The sequence below is a fragment of the Diadema setosum genome, chromosome 17 (genome assembly GCF_964275005.1).
Source record: "Diadema setosum chromosome 17, eeDiaSeto1, whole genome shotgun sequence".
In the NCBI taxonomy this organism is placed as follows: domain Eukaryota; kingdom Metazoa; phylum Echinodermata; class Echinoidea; order Diadematoida; family Diadematidae; genus Diadema; species Diadema setosum.
In genome coordinates this window covers 33,683,555-33,710,334 of record NC_092701.1, presented here as the reverse complement: position 1 = coordinate 33,710,334, position 26,780 = coordinate 33,683,555, and the positions used below count along the sequence as shown (strand labels likewise).

Genomic DNA, 26,780 nt, shown 5'->3' with positions numbered 1-26,780 from the left:
ACATGTATAGACTGGGAAAGTCCATTTTATATCATTTTAGAGCGTAGAGTCTGCTTTTCCAGAATCTACCCTTCACTAATCATGTTGGGCAACTTTTTCGGGTTTCGTGATGTAGGGCCACATATGTGTCTGAATGGGCATCAATGAAATGAAGTGAGATTGACAAATACAGTATGTTTAAAAAAATAATCAACATTTTCTTTGGATATCTTGATGACTGGATTTGGACATGCAATGCACGTTGTACATGTACATCATGGATGAGACACATATAATCTTTTACATGATGTGACTCTGCGGTTATTTTTCCTTTCCTACAGCGTTAGAAATTGAATGTGCAGTGATCTTCCAGGATTTTCCAAACCAACAGGAAGTGGATATTGACTGTGAAGATGTCTGAGCAGGTGAATGAAATCCAGCGCGAAATGTTACGGAAACTTAGAAATAACATTACAGATGAAGAATTCGACTTGATGAAAAGTAAGTACATTGAGCTTTTAAATGTGTGGTTAATAACTTCTGACAAAAATGTGACAGTTTTGTCAGTCCATGTAACATACAACTGTATATTTCTACGTTCAACACTATTAAAGCCTAAAATGGTATAAAACACAGTAGAATTAAAATGTAGTTTTGTCTTTTCTAATCAATTTAAAGCCTTTAACTGGAAAAACAAATTCTCAATGAGCTTTTATTATTTTGACCTTCATTTGTTAGTGTACATAGATCTCATCATCAGCATTTCATGTGTTCGCCCACACTTCCTTATTTTGGCATAAATTCTATTATTGCTTGTTTGAAGCAATTTTGGGGCAAAGTCTCTCATGTAAAGATCATATTGCATAAGGGGAGTATGAACGTTGGAAACAGAAAATATTTATACTTGACATCCCTAAAACTTTCCCTTTTTCTGTGGAAATACCCAAAATAAAGAATGTGTTTGACATTTCAGGACATGTAAGTCATTACACAGTTGTTTGATTTTGATCAATTTTGCTGTCCCATTTAATTTACATTCTATTCTTGTAAGTGAACTGGAACATCATTAAAAAATTTTTTCAGTGGTTCTCACAGTGTGTCATTTCCTTGAAGTGTTATTTTCAAGTACATACATAAAGTAGGGGTCAATCCACGTCAAATCAACCAATTTTCAGACAATTTGTAACCCGACCCCCTTCAATTTTCTTTGCACTCGCACCAAATGTTCCCCCAAGTGTCTGACAGAAAATTCTGAAATATTTTGCCCCAAGGTCAAACGGTTGCTAAGATACGGCCTCCCTTAGTAACCAATGCGTGGTCGAACATCGAGTTTGAATTAAATTTGCTATTTTTGATTGACTGCGGCAGCCAATAAATAGATGAGTTACAGTATGTACATTGCTCATTTTCTGTAAATTCAAGGAACTTTATGATCTTAACATGCACAATATACAATGAACACTGTATTATGGCGCAGATCTGAGCATTCATTATTGCGCACGGGGTCACCGAAAATGGTGTTCAGCGTCAAAGTTGATGTTTTGGGGTGATAACTTCAAAATTCAGTTAGCTTAGAACTCAATGCATATTTAAAGACTCTCACTTATTCAAATTCATGAAATTCTTCCATAGAGATGTTTTCATTGCAACTGATTGACAAATTGCCCTACATCAACGTAAATACAAAATGTAAGTACTGAATTGGTCAGTGTTTTAGTAGTAGCAATGATAACAGAGACTCCAACCCCAAGCACCTTCTGATCTGGAGATTCTCCCGCCCGAAACCCCCAGCAGACTCCAAGTTGATGTGTGCGAAGCGCGAAGTTCCTAGGGTTCTAGATGTTCTCTGGTGCTATCTAAGGCTTATTTTTTCAACATGCGATAGCAATTAGTAAGAAATCCTTTCCACCGGGAGACACAGAGCCAGGGCGGGAGAAATCAAATCTCAAACGGGAGAACGGGAGATTTTGCTAAAATGGGCTTTCGGCGGGAGATCTCCCGTCGAAAACGGGAAAGTTGGAGTCTCTGTGATAAGAAATCATGGGTGTACATACTCGAGCAGGATTCGAACCTGCCAACTCCTAATCTCCAGACAGGCGTCATCTCCACTACGTAGACCACCTAACCAACAGCAAGTGTTGGTTCTAATCCTTATAGCATGCAGCAGGTACATACGTACTGCGTAAACTCAAATTCATGGAATTCTTCTGTCAAGATATTTTCTTGCAACTGATTGACAAATTGCCCTACAATGAACATTGACAGAAATAAGCACTGAATTGATCAGTGTTTTAGTAGTAGCCATGATAAAAAATCATGGGCGTACATACATGTACTCAAGCAGCATTTAAACCTACGACCTCCTGATCTCCAGACAGGTGTCATCTCCACTAGACCACCGAGCTTCCGCCCAACAGCAAGTGTTGGTTCTAATCCTTATAGCATGCAGCGGGTACTACTACGCAGCTGCAATTATCAGCTATAACTCATAATTAATATTGAAATGACACACAAAATTCAAAGTCCCCGTAAACACCCTGTAATTATTGGAAATTTGAACGATTCGTGATTTTTTGCTTTTCAGCTGTATTTTCAAGGTCTTTGTCATGTTAGACAAAATTATAAATACCAGATCCTCTGAATACTTATTACAGACTACCAATACTGCAAATATGAACATGATCAGGCATTCTGTCTGAGAGAAAATCAGTTTTGAAATATGGTGTAAATCTTGTGTGTTGGGAATATGCCATTATTAATGAATTTACATCTAGAATAAAAATGAAACATGCTTTGTAGTTTTCAGCTTTAAGTTACATTTACCATTAGTACAGAAATGGCACACAACTAAACATCAATGTAAACATACTTTAAAGGACAAGTCCACCTTCAGACATGTGGATTGAGTGAATGCAGCAATATTAGTAGAACACAAACACATCAGTGAGGGTTTGAGGAAAATTGGACAACCAGATTTTTTGAAGTTTCTGCTCAGTCACTGCTGGATGAGAAGACGTACTACAGCATGTGATGTCATACAATGTATGTGTACAACGATATAAAGAAAACGTGAAGAAAATTCAACATACAGTTGAACCTCTCTTATCCGGCCTCCCTTTATCCGGATCTCTCTGTTATATGGATGCAATCTCGCCGTGATTTTTGTTTTAATAATTACGGGAGGAAGGGGGATTCCTAACTCCTTGAGAACTCCTACACAAACACACATGAATTACATATTACTTCGAACATTCTATTAACATACATTACATCAAATTTCCTTCCAAATTGCTTACCTTCAGACATTTTAACATCCCCAAACATCCCCAAATGTAACAACGAAAGGTTGCAGTATACACATTACTACATGTGGTACATTGTACTACAATTCGCTACATCAGTACATGTGTATGTATATGTACGTGTATAAAGCATTGAGTCTCCCGTATCCGGCCAAATCCCTAATATCCGGATGAGCCCCGGTCCCGACTTGTCCGGATACGAGAGGTTCAACTGTATTTTCACTTTTCTCGCATAATAAAAGAACACTTAACTTGCCTCTTTCAGAAGGCGGGGAATGATATTACCCTTGATATATAACGTCAGCTACTAGTTGAGGAAATGTGCACTTTTTTCCCCAAAAAATTGTGACATTCTCTTTATTTTTTCCTTATCGTTGCACGCATGTGACATCATACATTACAGTAGTCTTCTCATCCAGCAGTGACTGCGCAGTCTATACTTAAAAAATTCATAACTTGTGAATGGATTGTCAGATTTTCCCCAAACTTTCACTGATGTGTTCTAATGATATTGCTGCATTCACTCATTCCACATGTATATGAAGGTGAACTTGTCCTTTAACACCATTATGGGTACAGAAAATTGACCGATTTATTGGGGGGGTTGTGATTTTCAGCTTCATTTTCAAGGTCATTGCCAATAAGGCAAAATGATTTCATTTGTGATGTACCAATATACCCTTTTGGTACTACACTGTAACTACAGACTATCATCACAGAAGATACCATTGAGTCTTGGCACTTCATCTCTGATCTACACTCACTGTATCACAATTTGAAAATGTGCTAAAAAACCCATGTGTCATTTTACATTGATTTTGGGGTGTGTAAGACCATTTTTCAATGCGTAAACCAGCTATTAAACATTTCGGTTACAAAAGTTTTTAGGTAACCCATGAAAATAAAGGTAAATGTCTGTCAATACATAAAAATTGATGTTGCCCCTTGATGGGACGAGTGGTGATTTGTGACCTTGAACTTGGCAACTTTTTGAAAAAATTCAACTTTGAGGGTGCCCTACAAGAAAACGATGCATACTTTATGGCCAATATTTTGGTAGGTCAGTAGAGCAAGTGAGAGTCTTCAAATATGCATAATATTGGGTTCTAATAAAGCTAGTTGAATTTTGACATTATCAGCTTCCAAACATGCACCAAAAAACATTAACTTTAACGCTTAACACCATTTTCGGTGACCTCGTGCGCAGTAAAGAATAGTCAGATCTGCGCTTATAATGTATTGTGCATGTTAAGATCATAAAGTTCTTTCAATTTACAGAAAATGAGCAATGTACATGTAACTCATCTAACTTGGCTGCAGCAGTCAATCAAAAATAGCAAATTTTATTTTAAACTCGGTTGTTTTACCACGCATTGGTTTGCAGTATAAAGGGAGTCCGTATCTTAGCAACCATTTGACCTTGGGGCAAAATATTTCAGAATCTCCTGTCAGACACTTGGGGAAATATTTGGTGTTAGTTTAAAGAAAATTGAAGTGGTCGGGTTAACCGCATTGGTTGATTTGACATGGATTGACCCATATTTGTTTTGTATTCATATGCAACGGCTCATTCTGTTCGTTTTGTCTTATAATTTCTTTGCAGGGGAGATACAGCAAAAGGACTTGGGAGGTTTCGGTCCTGGTGAAATTCAACGCCATGTCACAACAATAGACGCTATGTTTGATAGACTTATAAGAAAGCAAATATTCAAGGTAAACTGAAGACTGTTGATCACATCTTAACTTCAAAATTAGTTTCGCATGCTATCATTTTATTACCTGGATCTATGTATTACATTTTGTATAGGATAATGACATTGAAGTAAGATAGATCCAGTATTGAAGTAAAACTAATCCCCTTTACTGCTGGATGGAGTGTCTACTGGTTTCAATAAGAAACCAATGAGATCCAACAAAACCAAGAGAAACTCATGGAAACCAATGAGAGCTTCTTATTCTCAGATTTTAATTGGTGTCTGTGAGAGTTTCGACCTTTGGTGTGTGGTGATGAATATCAAATTATGTGTTTGAAATGACTGGGATCAAAGGTCAAAGTTCAAAGGCTGTGCAGTCAAGAAAATTAATGAAAGTTTAATATGCTGGTCATACAGTTGTACATCCGTGTTCTAAGTCCAATGATTATGTCAATCGCAGACGTACATATATGTAGCACAAGTTGTGGAATAATTGCCTTTTCAAGATGGTTTTAAGGTCAGTCATGGGTCACTAGTAATAGAGCACCTCAACTTCAAAAGTGTAAAAGAACGGCCATATATTTTGTGCCGTTACAGTCATTGTCTGAGAAATTAGAGGCGTCCCACTCTACTGCATGCTACAGATAAATTACTTTGCTAATTAATGACTATGATAGATTATAGTGATATTGATGATTAATATTACTGGTACAGGGGCAGATCCAGAGGGGGGCGCACTAGGCACGTGCCCCTTCTTTATTTGTTGTCAAAACAAAAGAAATAAGAGATGGAACCCAGAAGTAGCACCAGAAATATTGTTTGCGCCCCCCCCCCCCCCTTTACGGAATTTTTGGATCCGCCCCTGCTTGTACATGTACATTATGTAGTTTATCATGATAGTACTAGTGCTGAACTGTTTAAATTCTTCTACTGCTACCTCGCGTACTTCACTGTTGCTGTTACCACAATTTCTGTTGTTTTCACATTTCTGTTTAGAATAGTGTGCAGAAGGTAAATTGATGATTGGTGTTTCATACAGTTTATTGTTAGTCCAATGTCAGTTCTTGTCAGTTTGATGGAATTGCTGAATTGACAGGACTCACAGAGGCTGCATTCTCACAAAGGCAGAACTACAGTGCTGTATAAGTTTGTGATGTACATGCACTTCATTTGTTTAAAACCACAACATGTGCATAATTTACGATCATATACATTTAATGTGGTCTTCATATGCAGTACTCTGAAAGATATACATTTGTACCTAGATACAGTGTACAGCAGTGTACATCAAAATGATGGAAATGTGAGAATTTTACTGTATTGAGATCACAACAACTCGGCTGGTTGTTGTTGTTGTTTTTTTCTTTCTTTTTTTCAAACATGAAATAGTGAATGTGACTGGACTCTCTTGCTTTCCATGAATTGTTATCATGAATTTGTAGCAGTGCATTTTGAAATTTTGCACCATATATTCTGCAGGTTGGAAATTATAAAAAGCTCCACAAACTCTTCAGGTTGATTGAATCCGAACAACACCGCGACACTGTAAGAGAGGCAGAGATGAAGCTTCGCTCAATAAGTAAGTACTGTACCCTTTATCATTATTTTGGGGGAGGGTGGAGGGGCCTTGAACAAAACTAGATGGAAGTGCATCCTGGACATACAATGTATCTGTGGTCAGGACATTGAGTTTACCGGTTTACAAAGAAACATGTATTCAAATTTACACAATAGATGTTTCTTCTGTTCTAATAGTAACGAGCTGTTCTATTAGCCTGTATTTCAAAAATCACTTTTTCAATACTTGGAATCTAATTTGCATATTTTTATATACATTGGTCGTTACTGTTTTGGGCAAACCTTGGGCAAGCATTTAGGTGATCAAGAGGAAACATTGTGTGAAAGGCATACATAAAATTTGAATATGTTTTAGTAGACCAGTCTGTTCAGAGTCGGTGGGCTGCAACGATTGGTGGATCCATTACAGTCCAGTTCTCCTCTTGCATCACAAAACCAACAAAATTGCCCGCCATGATTTTATGTGAGGACTCAAAATATGTTAAACAGGTCAACTCGGTCAATCTGGAGTTTTGCCAGTTTTCTGATAGAACAATTCTACATCATTCTAAAGGTTAGGATTTTTTTTTAAAGAACAGGAAATTGCATATTTAGCAGTTTAATCACCTTTTTGTGAAATAGTTTTAATATGTGTGCCTTAGAGTCCCATTTTCAGTTCTTAAAAACCCTGTACATACTCGTCACTTTCAACTCTAATAACTTTTGAAAGAGTGATGCTGCTGCTTCCAATTGAAAGTTGGTATATAATTAGTTATTGCTAGAATTATGTGTTGGAGCATGCTAAATTCCAGCTTAAAGCCCAAACAAAGTTCTGGTACGCCTGCAAAAGTTGTCAAATTTTGCTCCAAAATGTGAACGTATGCCTAGGAATAACGCTGTAATAATGAAGATATTCGATGGGTAACAACGAAAATGGGAAATATTAACCAAAAACGTTCAGTCTCAGAACTTACCCGAACGGGGTCAGGCTAGACTCGTACTCGGGGATAACTCGGCCTCGCTTTGCTTGACGGCGGGATGAGTTGTATTGGTTGTCCCTCTGGATTGTACAGTGTTGTACTATGCATATGGGAGCGGCCTGTATAAACTACATTGTAGTGTTCTGGCTACTCGCAGTAATGGTCCGAGTTGTTACAACGCGCGCATCAAAAACCTCTTTGGCGCGCATGCAAAATTAGTGTGCGCCTCTCAAGCACCTCTAAAACAATCAAAGACGCTTGATAAACAACAACAAAAACTTCAAAGACCGCGCGTCTCAGCAACTGAGGTGATGTGCGTATACTAGTAGGCTTGAGGACCGCGCGCTGTCCATTTGTTTTGTACAGGATTAGCACGCACTTTCCTGTCTGCTCAGTAAAAGGCCTCGTTTGGTACCCGTAGTATTATAGAGTACTGATGAACATGGCGATCACAAACTGTGTGTAAATTGTCTGAAATACGGTCGAGTTTTCCCTGAGACCGAGTTAGTCTGGAGCCTTCTGGAATAAAAGTCGGTCTACCGACTTTTATTATTATTCTCAAAATACTCCAAAACGACTCATCATTCTGGCAAACCGCGTCAGCCAGGTAAGTTTCTTTGTAGACTCTTTCGATATATTGCAAGCAAATATGAAATGGTGCCAGATGGGTTCTCAAGCCCTTACCAGAACTTTGTTTTCACTTTAATCTGATGATCCCATCGTTGTTACTATGGAGTCTTACATCCTGTTTTTTCCCCATTCATTGCACAGAGCACAGCTTGGCAAAATTAAGCACTTATGTGTGTGTGTGTTTATTTTTTTTCATATTGTAGTATATTTTAATTTTGTTAGACCCTGTTTAACACTGTCAGGCTGGCCTTGGGACTCCCATGCAAAAGGAGACCAAATTTGGTATTTAGGGGTCTTATTAGGCAATGAAAAGAAAAGACACAAACTAGGGAGGTAATCCTAACATTGTATGTTTGGTTGAACTACAAACCATCACAGTGTTGCTCTGAAAAAGACTGTTGAGCCTTCTCCCTATTAAGGATGTTGCAGGTTACAGTGGTAAAGAAAGCATAGAAACAGAAGCAAAGGCAGGTGTTCTTTTTAACAGAATGAATTCTAGCAAGGACTAAGCCTTTCTTCATATCCATGTCTGCAATGCTGCAACTGCTAGCTTTTGCACATACATGTATGTCTTGTATTTTAGAGTTTTGCAGCCAGATTTTATGCTCAGAAGTAAGACTTGCAGGAATACTATACCTGTTGCTTCCCTGAACTTACCAACATTACACAGTTGCTAGTTGAAAAGTAAATTGTCCTTGAGAATGACTCCATGGTAAGTCACAAGCCAGAATAAAGTGTATGTGGGTGGATGCAAGCTGTTCTCCTTTGGAAACAAAGGTTCATCCTTTAAGAATAATAATCCATGCATCTCTTTTTGTAAATAGAGCCAAAACCCCAAGGGTTGAGTGGAAAGAACAAAAACCATCAGAAATGAGGAGGGAGAAAAGAAATACCAAGTTCAGATATAGCAAACATAATATGCATACAGAATTTTTTTTTCAAGGTTTAGTTTGTTATGCATTTATGATACAATTGTACAATGTATGTTATTCAGTTGACATGCACTATTGAACTTGCAAGATAATATATCTTACATGTGAATTAGCACATGTCCAAATGAAATGTTTTGTACATTATGATTTTGAATAAGTTTTTTCTTTTCTCTTTTAGTTCAATTAAGATATCAAGGAGGGGTTTACATTCTATTAAGAAGTGAAAAAAAAAAAGTATTTAAAAAGTTTTTTTGATTAAATGGCATTCCTGAGAAGAAAAAAAATCACAGAAGAACAAGGGCAAAAAAGTTTTTTTTTTTTAATTCCTGATTAAATGGCATTGCTTTCTTGATTGTTATGAAATAAACTCATCGTACATACTGGCAAAAGAGTAAGGTTCTTAATTGTGTTGAAAAAGAATGATATATAGTTGTACATAAAAACTCAAAGAATGAAATAAATTTAGGCCATCATTGACACTCTTGCATGATATTAGTCATGTGGTTAACCAGGAACACATTTGACTTACCCAAATGATCCTTTTGTAGGCTGAAAAGACAAAATATTCACTCAGTAATTACCATTGCTGCAGTAAACTAGCAGGCCCTTTTAATTTTAGCTAAATATCATGGAGTAATTTTGCTGTGGAAATTAATCATCAACATTGAATTGGTAAATGAATCTTTCTGCATATCCTGTCCTGGTGAGATTTTTAACCGAAATTCATCGTACAATCTATCCGAAATCAGACAAATTTACAACTACAGTGAACTCCCATTATAATGAAGTCCTCGGGACTGGCAGTTTTCTTTCATTATATCAAAATTTCATTATAACCAAACAATTAATGAACAGTAGAAATACATAGAGCTGATAATGTTGCGGCCTGACTTCTTACTTCGTTGTAACTGGAATTTCGTTATCTCCATATCTCCATGTCTGCAATTCACATTTTCGCCATCTGTCTATGTTCATCTGTTTGTCTAATTGTCTGTCTGACTCCACATTGAATCTCACTCTCATTAATCTTCTGGTTATAGACTACCCAGTGGAGGAAGATGAAGGTTCTGATTCATCCCAGCAAGTGCCCCAACAAGGTCATCACCCCGCAGTATTGCATCCAGGGAGCTACATTCCACAAGGAGCTACGTACATGCCTCATGCTGCTCCGCCCCACTACGCTCCCCAGCTGCAATACATGGGTGCCTCTCAGTACGACAGTCAGCAATTTGCCGCACCAAGAGGCCCTGCCCTGCAGCCCGTTGTAGCCCATCCTCAGCCATCCATGCTAGGCCCCTATGACCTTCGCCATCCTCAAAGTTCCCAGGTTTCAATGTGTAAGCAGCTAGTTTCCTTCTCCATCATTAAACGCCTCGACACAGATCCACAAATTTCATGTGTGTACAGTCTGACCTCCCTTATCCAAACATGTTTGGAGTGGCACTCATCCTAATTAGGGATTTGGCCGGAAATGGGAGACTACATGTAGCTGCCTACCTAATGTTAGCTCTATGTAACCTATTGCAGGTAGCATACACTTAAGCACTTTCCTTGCTATCAGCACCAAATTATAGACGTTTGTTACGAAATTATATCAATGATTCACCTGCTTTTGTTTGAGTTTGAATTCCCCCTTTCCCCATAATTATTAGACTGAAGACAAAAAGAAAAGTCACAGCGAGATCACGTCTGCATAATAAGAGATCCAGATAAAGGGAGGCCAGATGAGAGAGAGGTTGGACTGTATATGGGCATGAAGAATATTTTATATACTTTTTTTTTAAGCAAAAAGTTTCAAAGTAGAAAGTGAGGTGAATATTAAGAACATGCCAGTAACCAATCAGTTCATTTTCTCACCTACTCTTACAGTATCAATTCAGAGCAAAATCACAGACCACATATGAGCACTTTGTACTTTGGACATTCTAAGAATCACTAGAGAATCGTTTCATCATTAGGCACCAAAAGCACATCTCATCACTTGGTAAAGTGACAGTTAGGAATGAATAATGATGTACACATGTATTAGCGGAATAAGATTCAGAATTACATCATTGTTCTTGTATTGCTCTAGCTTGGGGCTCTGCCATCATTGAATCATCACCTCCCTTTCATTGAATTTCTCTGGTGAAATCACTTTATTTTGATCTTTTTACTATGATTAAAATGAAGTCTAAAAGGTATGCAATGACACAAGGAAGTAAGTTTTATTTTTGTTTATTGCTGTTATGGGTATACACTATGATACCATGATTAGTGAAGACACCCATTGTGCAGTATAGACCCAGAATAAGGACTCAATGAGTGGATATCACTCCCCAGTATAGACCCAGAATAAGGACTCAATGAGTGGATATCACTCCCATGTAAATGACCAGGGCCCTGTTGATCAGTTCTGATTTGCTATACTTACCAGAATTTCAATAATTCAGCACAAGAATTGATCACCAGTTGTTCGTAAGTCGTTTGTAACTTTACAAACAGCTTTATGAAACTCCCCCAGGTTTCAACTGATCTCCAGTGGTATGTTTTGTTGTTTTTATGCTATTTTATTCCTTCTGTTTACCTCTGCTGGCTTCAAAGATGGAGTCCATCATAAAGGTAAGCTGTCCAGAAAACAAGAAACGACACTGATCCCTGATGACAGTGACAAGCTACTACCACAAATTCATCCCAAATTGTCACATGGGTTCCACCAGGGTCAAATAATCATGTATGCCATTTACTGCTGTTTCAACCAATGTGAAGTGTTTGTTTTTTAACATCACTATGAGCCCACCATCAGTGGACGAGGGGTTTACAAACGTGACCGCGCATCACAAAACCAACAAAAAGTTGCACACACTGATTTTGTGTCATGGCTCAAAAATAGCTGAGATGGATTAACCTATTCAATTTTAAGTTTTTCATATTTTCTGAAAGCAAAACATCCTCTACATCAAGATAAAGTTTGGGATCATAAAACGAATGGGAAATTGTGTTTTTCATAGTTTTTCTCCAACACTTTTTTTTTCTCTCAGGAGAATAGTGTGATTAGATATGTCTTATAGTCCTCTTTTCATTCCTTGAAAACCCTTTACACACTCTTCACTTTCAACTCTAATAACTTTTGAAAGAATGATGTTACTGCTTTGAAAGTCTGCATTAGTAATGGATAGAATATGTTAATAAAGCATGGTCAATGTCAACTTAATGTAATAACCTCCGCCAAGGGGGGAGGTTATGTTTTCGTTACCGTTGGTTTGTTTGGTAGTTCGTTCGTTAGTTCATTCGTTTGTCCGTGTGCAAAATAACTCAAAAAGTAGTTAACGGATTGGGATGAAACTTGCAGAAAAGGTTTAGAATGACACAAGTAAGAAACGATTAACTTTTGGTAGTGATCCGATAACTTTGCGGGAATTTATGAAGGATTTTTGATATTTTGGCAGGTAGGGTCAATGAACTTGGGAGTTCAGGCTGCGCGTATTTGAGGTTTGCCTGCGCGCACTAAGGTACGTGCTCTAGTTTCTGCTAGGCCGAGGCGCGCTGTGCAGCTGAGGGTTTATGACGTAACAAAGGCTTCTATATTGGGAAATCGGGCAATTTTTCAGCATAAATAGACCTATGGGTGGAAATCACTAATCTCTATGGAAGAGCCCAAAGAGCTTTTCCCCATTGGTAGAGAGGAGAAAAAATCTCTTAGGGAAGAGCAAGATCATCGGTGGAAAGTAACTGCTTGGCAGAGGTCTGCGCTCTCAGAGTGCTTTTCTAGTTATCATTTCATTTGATGCTGCCAAGTTTCACATCCTGTTTTTGTCCCTTTCATTGCACAGCTAGTATGGCTTGATATCAAAGATTTAACACTTGAATAGGCCCTATGCTTAAGAGCCTCTTTTCTCAGTAAACACTTTTTTTCTGACTACACAGGGGGATTTTGTATTTTCTTTTCAGTATTTAGATAGGTTAGGAGAGTTCATTTGAAATGAGTTATACATCGTTTTAAAGTCTGCTCTTTCAGAATCTGCCCTTAAATAGAAATCCATGTCTGGCAACTTTATGTTGGTTTTGTGGTGCAGGGTCACAAATACCCTCAATCACTTTGGTGTATATCAATTTGCTTCCTTATCACAGTCCTACACTCAGTCTCCTGTTTGCTGTTGTAACTTGCACTATTTTAGATTCCCCAGACCCATATAATGTTGGATACCTCAAGATCCCACAGTTTTTGTGGCATCCTCGCATTAAGGGTCCATCTATCACTATCACTCTCACTACAAATGGTTGTAGATTTTACGGACCCTCCATAGTTATTTGAAACTAATCACTTAAAGGCGGATACTGGGCCTCACTAATATTTGCCTGAGAATTACCCTCATTAACAGCTTCTTATTGCACTCGTAACATTTTACACAGAGGAGAGTAGCAAACCCAGGCCAGGAATAAGGAAGTTACAGCTCTTCTTTTGATTGAATGATCATTCACGAAAAATAACCAAATAGGATGCAAGCTGTGGACAACTTTCCATTCATGCTGTAAATTAAAGGGCAAATTCGCCTGCTTATAAAAGTGGAGTGAGGGACTGCAGCAATATTTAGTAGAACACAATAGTGAAAGTTTGAGGAAAATCAAAAGAGCTGTTCAAAGGTTTGAATTTTTTTTTTTATTTCTGCACAGTCACTGCTGGATGAGAAGACTACTACAGTGCATGATGTCACATGCATAGAACGTTACAGGGCAATTCCATAAATTTGGATGTATATTTTGGACGATAAGATGCCATAGACACAAAGATTATTAGAATATGAAACTTTTATCTGGCCACGATATGACAAGTGTAAGAAGAAAATAAGTATAGCAAAAAAAAGCTGCTGAAAACTGCTTATCCAGTAATGGCAAGCCAATGGAGTCAAATGGAGTCAAAAGGGGCCTGAGCTTACGACCCTAGCAGAATCTTCATCAGAGGCAAAAAGACAAGTAACAAAAAACAACAAACAAGTAACTGAAAAATAGTATCAACACCTTAATGACCTTGGAATCATTGGAAAATAGCATTTGTCTGGACATACACAGAAAAAGTCTGATTTTATTTTTTTTTTACTTCATAAGTTGAGTCACAAATGATGTTGAAATGTAAAAATTATTAGTAATTTAAACTGTCAACTTGGAAATAATTACGGTATATGTTTGTTCTTTGTTTCGAACATACAGTTTCAGATGTACACTATTTGTGTCCAAAATAACACTTATAAAAGATGTAAAAAGAATTTTTTTTTCTTACAGAACTATTATTCATCCTTGGCCCTTCTCAGATTATAACACTTGTCTATCATGTCAACAATACCAGTGTAAATCAATAAAACAGCTTAAGAACACAGGGCCTGTGCATTAACCCGTTGAGGACTGGCTGAGTTTGCAATTTGACCCCCCCTTCAGATCTCGGCCGCGATCGCGCGATCGCTGCAAAATTTTGCCTGAACATAAAGCCGGATGTCAACTACAAGATTACGTAGTCACACGATAGAAAAATGTTGGTTTTATATTTTTTAATAAATTAATTATGCAAATTTACGCATGAAATCATATTTTCACCCATAACTCCATCAAAAAGACTGAAAGATTGCTAAATTTTTGTGTCAGAGTTCCTCAAGACACATCAAACAATTTTCTTGTAAAAGAATAACGCAATCAAAATCAGTTTTTTTTTTGTTTTTTATTGTTTTGTTAATTTCTTATGTATTTCATTGTTTTTTTCAACCTTTTGTTTTCTATTGTTTTTTTGCCCAAATTTGTTGCAGGCACTTTTCCAAGCTTATCTACCTTAGAATTGATTAATTTCAATAATTAAAAGTTGAAATAATCTAATTTATATCAATTAAACAAAAAAACACAATTTGCATTGGATTCCCACACGAAATCATGAATTTGAGCTGTTTTCGGGTTGACATGCATATGCCAAACATTGCGTAACTTCAGAATGGTGTACCCAGACGTCGCAAATTTGGTCTCAAAATATGCGGGAGACTTCAATGAAAAAAGTCATGTAACGACGCGGCGAAATCTTGGCGCGTCGCAGAATCGTGGCGCGAAATGTCGAGGGGGGTGGTCAAATTGACCCCCCCCAGTTAGAATAGGGTTAAACCTTGGTCTATTAAAGTATGGTGGAGTTGTTAACAAGGACTTTTACAAATACAATTAAAAAAAAATCAAAAGAAACCATTTGCTGATTACTCTATGATGGTTTAACAGTTAGTATGGGACCAAAAAATTATCTTTTTTTTTTTACTCTGTTCTCAATACTCTCTGAACTTACAATGAAGTGAGCAAAGCAAAAATTGCATGGTCACATTCAATTTATCAGTGATTTTGTATATCAAACACAATTCAGTCAGTGTAACTAGAACATTTTGGGTTCCTTTTTGCAACGTCAAGTTCACAAAAACATACATGGTAATGTATATACTGACATATGGGGCACCCAACAGTTCTGCATTATGCATCGGATATTTGGGGCATCAACATCTTCAATACAGTCTAGTTTTTGAAAACCTATTGCTGTGACTGTCAGGAAAACAGGGACACTTTTACTATGCAATCTCCAAAAGGCCTTTTTTAACAGAATATTTGATTTAGTGAAATATTATTGAGTACCCGCAAAGCAATGGGCTCTATGTAGGGTATTTTGTTGCATATGGCAAAATCTTATTCACTCAGTGAATTGCTTTACACCTTTACTTTGTGCTGAACCAAAAGCTTCTTTGTCTTGTACCTTTTTCAACAATCATGTTCTTCTGAAGTTTTCCTCTTTTTTGTTTTGTTGTATACAAATTATGTATCTCTTTCAGTTGCATGAATTCATATTCCCCCTGTCTCGATTTCTCTCCCTTTGTTGTACCATTGTAGTACAGTATTCACCGCATAATCGGGACAGGTTGGGAGTAGCAAACACGGCCCCTTTAAGCGGGGTGCCCGATTTCGCGATGAGCACTCACCATACACTAACGGCATACGACATGTACATTATGTAATGCACACACACACACACACACACACACATGCATACTGACGTACTGTACATGTACATGAATACACAACCACGCTACCCCTCGGCGCGACCCTCTAGCTGTCCGTGCATTCTCGCAATGATGTAGAGTAATCGCAACCAGGTTCTTCTTCTGTCACCTCTCTTCGAACGCAAAATATGTGGATTAAAAGCTAGCACTTTCTTAAACATTCGTAGAATTCTTGGACACGTAGGGCGTTCTGTATGAATACATATCCACAACCATGGGAAATGATTACCCAGAACTGATGTGGGAACGTCAATGAAAAGTCCTTCAATCATTCAATCATCACGGCTTGATTGTTTACTTGCCGCGATCACTGCACTGTACATGTGTTGTATCGATCTAGCTCGCCATATATACACATGTACAGAAAAGCGAAGGCGGGCAGCGAGCTGAAATGTACGTGTACTGGATGAGTATGGACGGGGGTCAAAACACACCAGTCCGAAGCTTGCATTGTAAGTTCGATGTAAACGACAACTGATAGGGAATCTTCGAAATATTGTTGCGGTATTTTGGTAGATTTTTTTGTGTAAAATATCAACAAAATCAAAGATCGCTTGAAGAAAAATTATCCCGTTTATCAGAGGTCCCCGCCCAATTATCCAGTGAAAATAACGTGCATTGGAAATGTTTCTGGGAAGCGTATGTCATTTAAGCGAGGTTCCCGATTATCGGATGCCCGATTATGCGATGAATACTGTACTTTTAGTTTCTTTCCTACCTTGAAGTGTCTTAATCAATTTGCTTCAGCAATCATACAGTATTTGCATTCTGTTCCTCTTGTGCAATTTTCTTTCTCTTCCTGTTATATTATCTTCTTGGCTTTTGTTTTGTTTCTTTTTTGTTGTTTGTTTGTTTGTTTGTTTGTTTGTTTGTTTGTTTGTTTTTACATTGGTTTTGGCCAAAATTGATCTGGGTTTTGAAGGAAAGAAAGACAGGTATTCAAAATTATTTGTGACAGTTGTTTACTGAAATTAAAGCAGAACAAGCACAGACAAAACTTTCAACATCTGAAATATTTACAATTATCACTAGCACTATCATAACCATTCTTTTGGCATCACCCACTCTAGTACTCCTTCAGCATCAACATCAGTCTATTATTTTTTATCATTATTACCTGTATCAACTTTCAAATGAATGTTTATAAATGCATGAAGATAAATCACAGGAATAGGATTGTAAACACAAGCTGACAAAAATGGCAGGGAACAGTACAATACATTGTAGTATTGCAGTGTCATCTAAAGGTGATTAGGTGCTAAAATATTCAGTCCTAGGCAATTATGAAATTGTAAAAAGGAATTTCTTAGAACAAGCCACCTACTGTATGTGTTAAGAAGCAAGTAACATCATCACCTATCCTGAAATGTAAAGACACATTGTCTAGCATCAGAGTGTCTCAGAAAGTTGACATGACCATTCCCTTCTGTATATTTGTAGGTGGTCTTCATACATTCCACAATCAACTTCAGACCACACTTTCTGTTCAACCTAACTTGTTTGTGCATACATATACATGCACAGAGTTGGTTTATTTAAGAAATAATTATAATTTTATTTAGTAACCCTAAACCTACATATATATATAAGGATTGGATACAGAAATGTATTCTTTAAACGTGTAAACTCAATACGATTGCTTTCAAAGGGCTCTGAAGTAAGGCAAGAAGTCAACATGAGAACTGTTTTGGATGTACAGTAAAAAGTGCATATCCCAGCACACATTTTTCATTGATTAGAGATAATTACAAAGTTACACGTTTGAAAAGCAACAAAACCTACTTTGCGTTGAGATTTTACAGTTTACTGGAATTCGAGTTTTTATGTAGGATTTCTTTTTTTGAAGTTTTTTCGGACATACATTGCACTAATGCATAAAATAGAAGTAGAGAATGCAACATAAATTGTAATTTCACTTTCTCTTCCATATGGATACGGAAAAAGTGATACACTACCTTCATATTCAATGATGTAGTGACTTGAAAAGTTTTCTTTTCCTTTACAAAAAAAAAAAAAAAAAATAAGCTAGAAAGTGCATTATAAGAGTAGTTCCAGAGCATTGTGAAATGGCTTCATTTAAATCACTCTCGTGACCTTGACCTTGGTTAAGTGCATTTCTGATTTACATTTTCGAACAGTTTGAACAATACCCTTCAAAATTATAAATGCATGTAATATGTGCTCATAATTTCATTTTGAAAAAGTGACCCTCTAGTTGACAAAGTTATGGAATTGCCCTATAAGCAAAATATAAGGAGAATTCCACAAGTTTAACTTTTTAAAGAAAGTACACATTTCCTCGACTCGCTACTGACATACGTGAAGGGTAATATTCTCCCTGTCTTCTGAAAGAGGCGAGTCAAGTGCTCTTTTATTATGCGAGAAAAGTGAAAAATATGTTGAATTTTCTTTACATTTTCTGTATACCCTTCTACACATGTGACATCACAAGCTGTAGTAGTCTTCTCATGTAGTGATGGCAGCATTAAAATTTCAAAAGTTCATAACTTTTGAACAGATTGTCTGATTTTCCTCAACTTTCACTGATGTGTTCTACTAATATTGCTGCATTCCCTCAGTCCTCATGTATATATATGACTGGTGAACTTGTCCTTTAAATAACATATATAACATATAGCATAACAAAGAACATATTCATTTTACATGTTAATGGGGGGGTGTCACATTTTTGCATTGGCCGATTTCACGTCTTGTGTACATGCTTTGCCTTTGTTCAAGACAAGGCTGTGTGAAGATAAAAAATGGAAAACGAAATACAAGTATATGATGTGGAGAGTTGCTGCCACCTCATCAATTAAGTTGACTGAAACACTCAAATACATATCTTTATTGTGTGCATGATTTTGTCCCAAATTTCTATTGTTCATTTAGATTTTTTAACTTTACTGTATGACAGAAACTTAGCATCAGGGCTGTTACTTCCTTCAAACAAGAAAGCAATGTGTTGTATCTTCATTCTTTTTTGCATGGATATCTAGCGGATAAACTTCCGCGGGGCTCATCGATGGAGGAAGATGTCTTCCGGAATGTGGAGTTCGATCACCGTGTATTCTACGAGCCAGGGAAGTGCTACGTCCTTTTCATCAACAACCTGTTTACAGGCAGGTCAGGCTATCGTGAAGGTGTGTATGGCTGTAATACGGATACCGGTAACTCGAAAGGTGGGGCTATCAAGGCAGATGTGTGGGCAACTTTCTGAGAAAAGTTTCCTTTCATGATTGAATGCTGAACAGTCGTGTATTCCTCATTCTACATAAAGCATCCTGAAATCATCAACAATTCTCTCGATGGGATAAAAGAGTAATAGTTATATAAGTTTAAGAAAAAAAAAAAGAAGAATTGATTCAGAGAGTGTCATATTTTAGGCCTATGTCTAAGACAAAGCTTTTAAGGTCTTTGCTAACAACATCAGTCATACAATACATACAATGTATCAACAGCCATGTTGTATGCCCATAAAACAAGACAAAAGACAGGTCACTGAGCTTTCACAGGCAGAAAGTTTTTATTAATTTGTCTAATTTTGCTCTTGTTTCTTTTTTTTTTCTTTTTTTGAAGCAATGGAAGTGTTTTCTTGTTTTTGTTTTTTTCCCAAGAGGACTGTAAAAGTGGTGAAAAATGAGGAGTTTTGTACCAGGGACAGCACAGCCACAGCCCATATGAAAGTAGAGATAGAGTAACAGGTTCGATAATGTCATCAGCATTATCGTCATCTTCATATACATCAGATTCTGCAGAAAGTTGAGTGTGTGCGAATGAGAGTGTCTTTGTTTTGTTGGTTAGTTTATAGTTTTTTTGAGGGATGGGGATGTGGCACTGCTTCTGATCAACATGAAATTCCATCCAGTTTGACTCCTTTAATTGGCAGGCTCACTTGACAGAAATGCTGTAAGATATAACATCAAAGTTTGAAATCTGAAAGGGATAGTATAGTTACCAAACGATACTATGAATCAATGGCAATTTGGAATAGAAGGCTTGGATTTCTGCAATCTTTTTGTTATAAAGAAGCATGCATTATGAATGTGTTCAGAGAACGTGTTGCCAACCAAAGCTAAACAGGAGAGAGTGCCAGCCGGTAAGACAAATGTCTCCCATCATTTTTTTTTTTTCATGTTTTCGTGCCATTCTTTATATTTCCTTCTTTTTGCTCTCTTGTTTCCACATCAAAAACTGTGTCATTGCAGGAGCTGAGAGGGATGAAGACAATATTCGGAGGCTCTTTAGAGACCTTGGAGAAAATTTCTACCTACAGTATACGAAGGATGTAACCAAGGGGCAGCTGGAAAGCTACCTGAGTGCTTTACAAAGCACTCTGGGAAGTGGATTGTACAAGAGTTTTATTTTGATCCTTGGAAGTCATGGGGAACCGCAGTCATCAAGGACTGGTGGACCAGAAAAGGTAATCTTGATTTTTCATATTATCCATGCCAGGGTGTAGCCTAATATTGCATTTGACAGAATTTGTGTAAACACAGCTAATCAGGGACAATATATGTTTATACCCCTGCATAAACAAGGTGTAAAAGGGGGTATGTAGGAATCAGGTGGTTTGGAGGTTGGGTGGTCAGTCGAGCAGTCCGTTGCAAAATCTTGCATCATGAACACCAGTCATGGTTTTGAAACAATTTAGATGAAACGTAGGGTACATGATGACATTGAGGTGTAGATATGCAAGACATGTTTTTTGTGTGTGTTTGTTGGTAAAAGTGTTGCCTTGGCAACCACAGTTTTCAAAAATCTTGTTGAATGAAATTCTTTCACAGTATTTAAGCAATGTATTTAAATTTGATATGTATAATGATCTGTAGGTGTAGTTATACAAGTCACTCTTTGTGCTTGTACCTGACGAGGAGTTGCTGTGGTAACTGCATATTTTCTTGAAAATCTTGTGGAGTGAACTACTTCCACAATTGTGCAGCAGTTGAAATCAAATTTGGTTGGCATGGCATTGAGGTGTAGATGTAGACCTGTGTTTTTGTGTTTGCCAGACAAAACATTGCCATGGTAACAATAATTTTACCAAAACCTAGTGAATTGTATTACTTCCACAGCGTTTCAAGCAATTTAAGGTCAAATTTAGTATACATTTTTCAGGCGTAGATTTGCAAGATAGTATGCATCAGAAAAAAAGTTTTGCCTTGGTAACCTCACATTTTTGCATCGAACTGAAGCATTAAAGCTATTACAGTCAAATTTATAGTGTGTATGAAGATCTACAGGTGTATATGTGGGTCAATCCACTTCAAATCAACTAATTTTCAGACATTTTGTAACCCGACCCCTTCGATTTTCTTTAAACACGCACCAAATGTTCCCACAAGTGTCTAATGGAAGATTCTGAAATATTTTGCCCCAAGGTCAAACGGTTGCTAAGATATAGCCTCCCTTAGCAGCTAATGCGTGTTCGAACAATCAAGTTTAAATAGAATTTGCTATTTTTTATTGACTGCTGCAGCCAAGTTAGATGAGTTACATTGCTCATTTTTTGTAAATTGGAAGAACTTCATGGTCTTGACATGCACAATGTAGTACGGAGCGGATCTGACAATCCGTTACTGCGCAAGAGGTCACTGAAAATGGTGTTGAGCATCAAAGTTAATGTTTTTGGGTGCATGTTTGGAAGCTGATAACTTCAAAATTCAAATAGCTCAGAACCCTATATTATGCATATTCAAAGACTCTCACTTGCTCTTGAGACCAACCAAAAATTGGTTGCTAAGGGAGGCCATATCTTAGCGACCGTTTACCTTGGGGCAAACTATTTCAGAATCTTTCATCAGACACATGGGGGAACATTTGGCATGAGCTTAAAGAAAATTGAAGGGGGTCAGGTTAATAGCATTGGTTGATTTGACAATGATTGACCCATGTGCAAAATGCCCTTTGTATTTGTACTCAACAAACCCTGGTCCAATTCTTTTTCATAGAAGTCTGACCTGCTGGAGCGGGGGTGTTAATCACCTTCATTGATAGTTCTAGTTAATGTCAGACATACTGTCTAGTATTTCCATGTCTATGAACGGAGGACACTGTAGAAACATAGATGTATAAATTGATAGATTGTATTTTATGCAAACATTGTTGCCCCAAAGAGACAAAATTGCATCTGTGCTTATGGAGTATAGAGCTTACAAGCTGAGACCAACACGTCTATTAATCTTTACAAAATAATGCTTCAAGAGAGGAGGTTATACAACAACAATTGATTGCAGACTAAGAATTCTGGATCCACATTGTGTTGTAGGAGAGGAGTTGTGGATGAGGAAGATTTTAAACCTTCTGTTTCATATGGGTTTTCTTGTTCATTTATCATTCACTTATCATACACTGACCATTAGGATGGAGTGCTAATGGCTGATTGCAGATGGATGTTGGTTGATGACATCATAAAGCATTTCCATGGCGACAAGATACCAGCAATGAAAGGTAATAGATCACTGACCACGTGATGTGAGAATACAATGTACATGTATTATGCTACATATTGTCCTCACGTACCGAACAAAAGGTGTGATTTCACGGACCATGCGAACAATTTGCGAAGGACGCAAATGGCAAAATCCAGCATTCGTATTTTAGTCTGCAAAAGATGGCCAAACGAACGTGAGGGATCGAAAGCATCGTCAATTGTTCGCGAATGTCGTTTTTACTTCGGCAAAAATTTCAAAAAATTTTGAAATTTTGTACAAACCTTTTCCGCACACTTGGTTGTGATTTGCTCATGATTTGTTCTCGAAAGTGTCTTTAAAGCCTCGTCACATGCGCAAGACCTTCACAAGACATGCGCTATGTTTGCAAAATGTTCATGAAACCCCAAACAGACCGCCAAACTTTGGAGAATGTCTCACATAAGTTTCGCGAAAACTGTGAAGTTTTTACGATCATTTTACGACGTAACCGCAAACTGTTCACTTACCTTTTGAGACATTCTCATGAACGTTCAGCGCACATTTGGGGAATGTTTGACCTACGTTTTCTACAAGTCAAAATCATATAGCATACATCTAGACATCAATTATTAACAACTATATAGTAAAAACGAAATTACAGACTAGCAAAGAGAAAGAAATGTTTGATGTACAAAAAATTGCAGAATACACTTAAAATGAATCTAAAGTATGCCCAAATTACATTTGAAACTAGAGATTATTTGTCGGAGAAAACTGCAAAAAAAATATAATCAAATGCTTTACTAGTGGAGATAGGTCCTAAGAAAAAAACTTTAGGCACACACACAACTGTAGAGAAATGAGAAAAAAAGAAAGGACAAGTACAGGAAAGAAAAAAAGACAGCTCCCACCTCTCCTTGGGTACATTTTCTCCCATGATTATTGAAAAATTTGTGTTGTTTCGCATTTCTGTCACGTGTTCTTCGTATACATACCATGCTGTACTTTAGCAATGATACACACGATATTTGCACATACGTCGTGAGAACTTTACACAAATTGTGCAAGAAAGGTTTTCAGCTTCATTGTCGGAACACATTCGGAGAAAAACTTTTCTGAATATTGGATTTTTTCCATTCGCGTCCTTCGCAATGCTGTGGGTGAGACAACTTGTCCAAAAATAAAACATATTTGGGATTTCCTTTTCTCAATTCCATCAATGTACATGTAAGTGATGATAGTGACTTCAACCACTCCAGAAATTGTACAAGTCTCACATTTGCAAAATATTACTCGTGAAATATTATATGTCATGAGCAATGATGTTATGTCACAATCAATGAATGCCATACTGATTTGTTGAAATGTTTTGGATCTATTGCCGGTGGATAGCACAGTCATAGTTCAGATAAAGCTATCATGTGTGTCCTTACGTTGGTAAGTTGCACATTCTGTGCCTAGGACCGCCATTGAACTGTCACAGTGTTTAATTCTAACTAGGCCTGGCTATTTAGATAGATGATAGGGCCGGGCTCGAGGGCCCCCCCCCCCCCCCCCCTTCAGATGTCAGCCATCAACCGCCCGATCGCAATAAAAATTGGCACAGACATTGCCAGTGACGTAATCTAAAGAATCATCATTCATGCTAAATAACAGTAATTTTTGCATAATGATGCATGAAATTAAATTATTTGGTATAAATCACTACAGAAAGCTCAAAACAGGCACATTTTTTTGTGTAAATATTCTTTATAACTAGTATCCTTATCAAATTTAAGAGATAAAAAATTGTGCCATCAGAAAAAATTCTTAGCTTTTTGCAATGGTTATGCATCACACAGAACATGGGGGAGGGGCCTCGGAGGCCCTCCGGCCTTGTTAGGGTTAAGTTTTCTTCAAGTTTTTATTAGTACGTATATTTCCAAGTTTGTCTTTCACACTTTTCTGACAATTCTAAATATAGTACTGTTTTCTTTCTGATGAAATAAGAACTTTCATTTATTTTTCCTTTCCAGACATGCCAAAGATATTTATTATCCAGTCTTGTCGTGGCAAAGAGCATGCGAGATCAGTTAGCTACTCTGATGCCCCAGCGGAATTATCTACCCCAGGAATGCTTCATAGCGTGGAAAATCCCGACTATCTGACCAGACCAGTCAACTCAGATGTTTTAATAGCTTATGCAACCACGGAAGGTGAGATGTTTGATGCTTTGTTCGAGGTTTCTTCAGTAGACTTGAAAATTTACAAACTTGAGGGTGGGAAAAAGAATAGAATTATATATATATATATATATATATATATATATATATATATATATATATATATATATATATATATATTTATTTATATAATAGACATGGGCCAGGACACACACACACAAAGAGCCCTTAGGGCATAAAGTGCTGAAAATGAGTTTGGTATATTGTAAAAGGAATTCTGACGTATTTAGATATAGTTTTCTGAAATTCTGCTCCTAAATCCCTCTATATATGTATATAATGTAATGCCTGTATATATAATGCCTGTATATGTGACCCGCTACAACAAAAGGATCCTAAAGTTGCTGACGGCTGAGCCAAGAAAATCGAGTTTGAAGTCACATCGTCAAAATTGGTCAAAACAACCGGATTTTCGTTTTTGGCATAATTTTGTAGTCTAATGTTTTGTCTATCATCAGCCGAAATTTCGAAGCTAAATGATCAAACGAAAGGCAAGAAATGAGCGTTTTTCTGGGCCATGATTTTCTGACTTTCAACGTAACAGACACGTGTCCGAGGATTTGGATTTAGTGCCGCAACTAGACTCCGCCCCTAGCAACGAGGGAGTAATCTTATTGGTCAGTGCGTGGCATCCTGATTACTGATTGGTGGTGCGTAGACCGCTCGTGCTAAAGCTTGAATGAACATCATGGAGGTCGCTAGGAGCATTCCTTCTATCGTCAAGCGGTGAAAACTGTTTTGCCTCCCCTTGATCATGTTAGCGTCAGTAGGAAAACTTTCAAGGCGTTTTTCTCGAAACTCTGATTTTCTCAACCACTTGCCATGCGCTAATAAAATCATTGACATCTCTGCAACGGAGTACTTTTATGAGTTGTGTTATATATGAAATTAAAGTGGAAGAGTAAGGGAATAATGTCATGTCATTTTCAGAAAATTCAGAAAATTGTCCTCCCGACTTTCGGATCGTTTTATTGTAGTGGGTCACATATATAAGGATACAAGCATCCATAAGGGGAATATGTGTCTGAATATGAGGTATCTTAAGGGGAATATAAATAATAATAGACTCATTCCATTCCCTGCAAGAGTACTGGATCGGCCCTTAAACCTGACTCTTCCAACTTGCAGGAACGAAGGCGTGGCGCAATTCAGATGAGGGTTCCTGGTTTGTCCATGACCTGTGCGACGTCATCGCCGAGTTCAAGGACAAGGAGCACATCCTCGACATCCTCGTCCGGGTCAACAACAGGATGGTGTGGAGGGAGTCCTCGGAGGGGCGGGCCAAACAGATGCCATGCTTTGTTTGCACCTTCACCAAACGTTTCATGTTCAAGTACAAGTAGGATGGGCCATGGCACAAGCACAGGTGTGAGATTGTACATGAATATTCAAGAAGAGAAAGGGGTGTGAAGGTGCAAAGGGGGTGGTGCAGGGAGGGGAGAGTGGGGATGAGGTTTAAAGTGTGGTAGATATAATTATTTGAGGATGGATGGCTATTGTTTAATTACAGTTGTTTGTGGTTTCAGAATGGATAATGTCTTTAACCCTATTCTAACTGGGCTATTTGAGACCAAGTTTTTACTGGGGGGGGGTCAATTTGACCCCCCCTTCAGATCTCGGCCACCGATCGCGCGATCGCCGCAAAATTTTGCCTGAACATAGAGCCGGATGTCAACTACAAGATTACATGGTCATACAACAGAAAAATTTTGATTTCATATTTTTTAATAAATTAATTATGCAAATTAACGCATAAAATCATATTTTCACCTATAACTCCATCAAAAAAGACTGAAGGATTATTAAATTTTTGTGTCAGAGTTCCTCAAGACACATCAAACAATTTTCTTGTAAAAAAATAGCGCAATCAAAATCATTTTCTTTTGTTTTTTATTGTTTTGTTAATTTCTTATGTATTTTATTGTTTTTTCGATCTTTTGTTTTCTATTGTTTTTTTGCCAAAATTTGTTGGAGGCACTTTTTCAAGCTTATTTACATTAGAATTGATGTATTTCAATGCTT

General features: G+C 37.4%; 1 protein-coding gene across 1 annotated transcript; it reads left to right on the top strand.

Annotated features, from left to right (window-relative positions):
• The first annotated feature begins 327 nt into the window (after nt 1-327).
• LOC140240888 (caspase-3-like) lies at nt 328-26,102 on the top strand. Its single transcript, XM_072320667.1, has 9 exons — nt 328-480; nt 4,885-4,994; nt 6,455-6,554; nt 10,115-10,411; nt 19,123-19,266; nt 20,332-20,546; nt 22,486-22,573; nt 24,552-24,731; nt 25,887-26,102. Exons 1-9 carry the CDS (start codon nt 393-395, stop codon nt 26,099-26,101), a joined length of 1,437 nt encoding a protein of 478 aa, XP_072176768.1. The 5' UTR covers nt 328-392; the 3' UTR covers nt 26,102.
• The last annotated feature ends 678 nt before the right edge of the window (nt 26,103-26,780 follow it).

Coding starts and splice junctions, on each gene's coding strand:
- LOC140240888 (XM_072320667.1), top strand. CDS start 393: ATGTCTGAGCAGGTGAATGAAATCCAGCGCGAAATGTTACGGAAACTT. Junction 20,547..22,485: donor GGACTGGTGGACCAGAAAAG/GTAATCTTGATT, acceptor ACTGACCATTAG/GATGGAGTGCTAATGGCTGA. Junction 22,574..24,551: donor CAAGATACCAGCAATGAAAG/GTAATAGATCAC, acceptor TTTCCTTTCCAG/ACATGCCAAAGATATTTATT.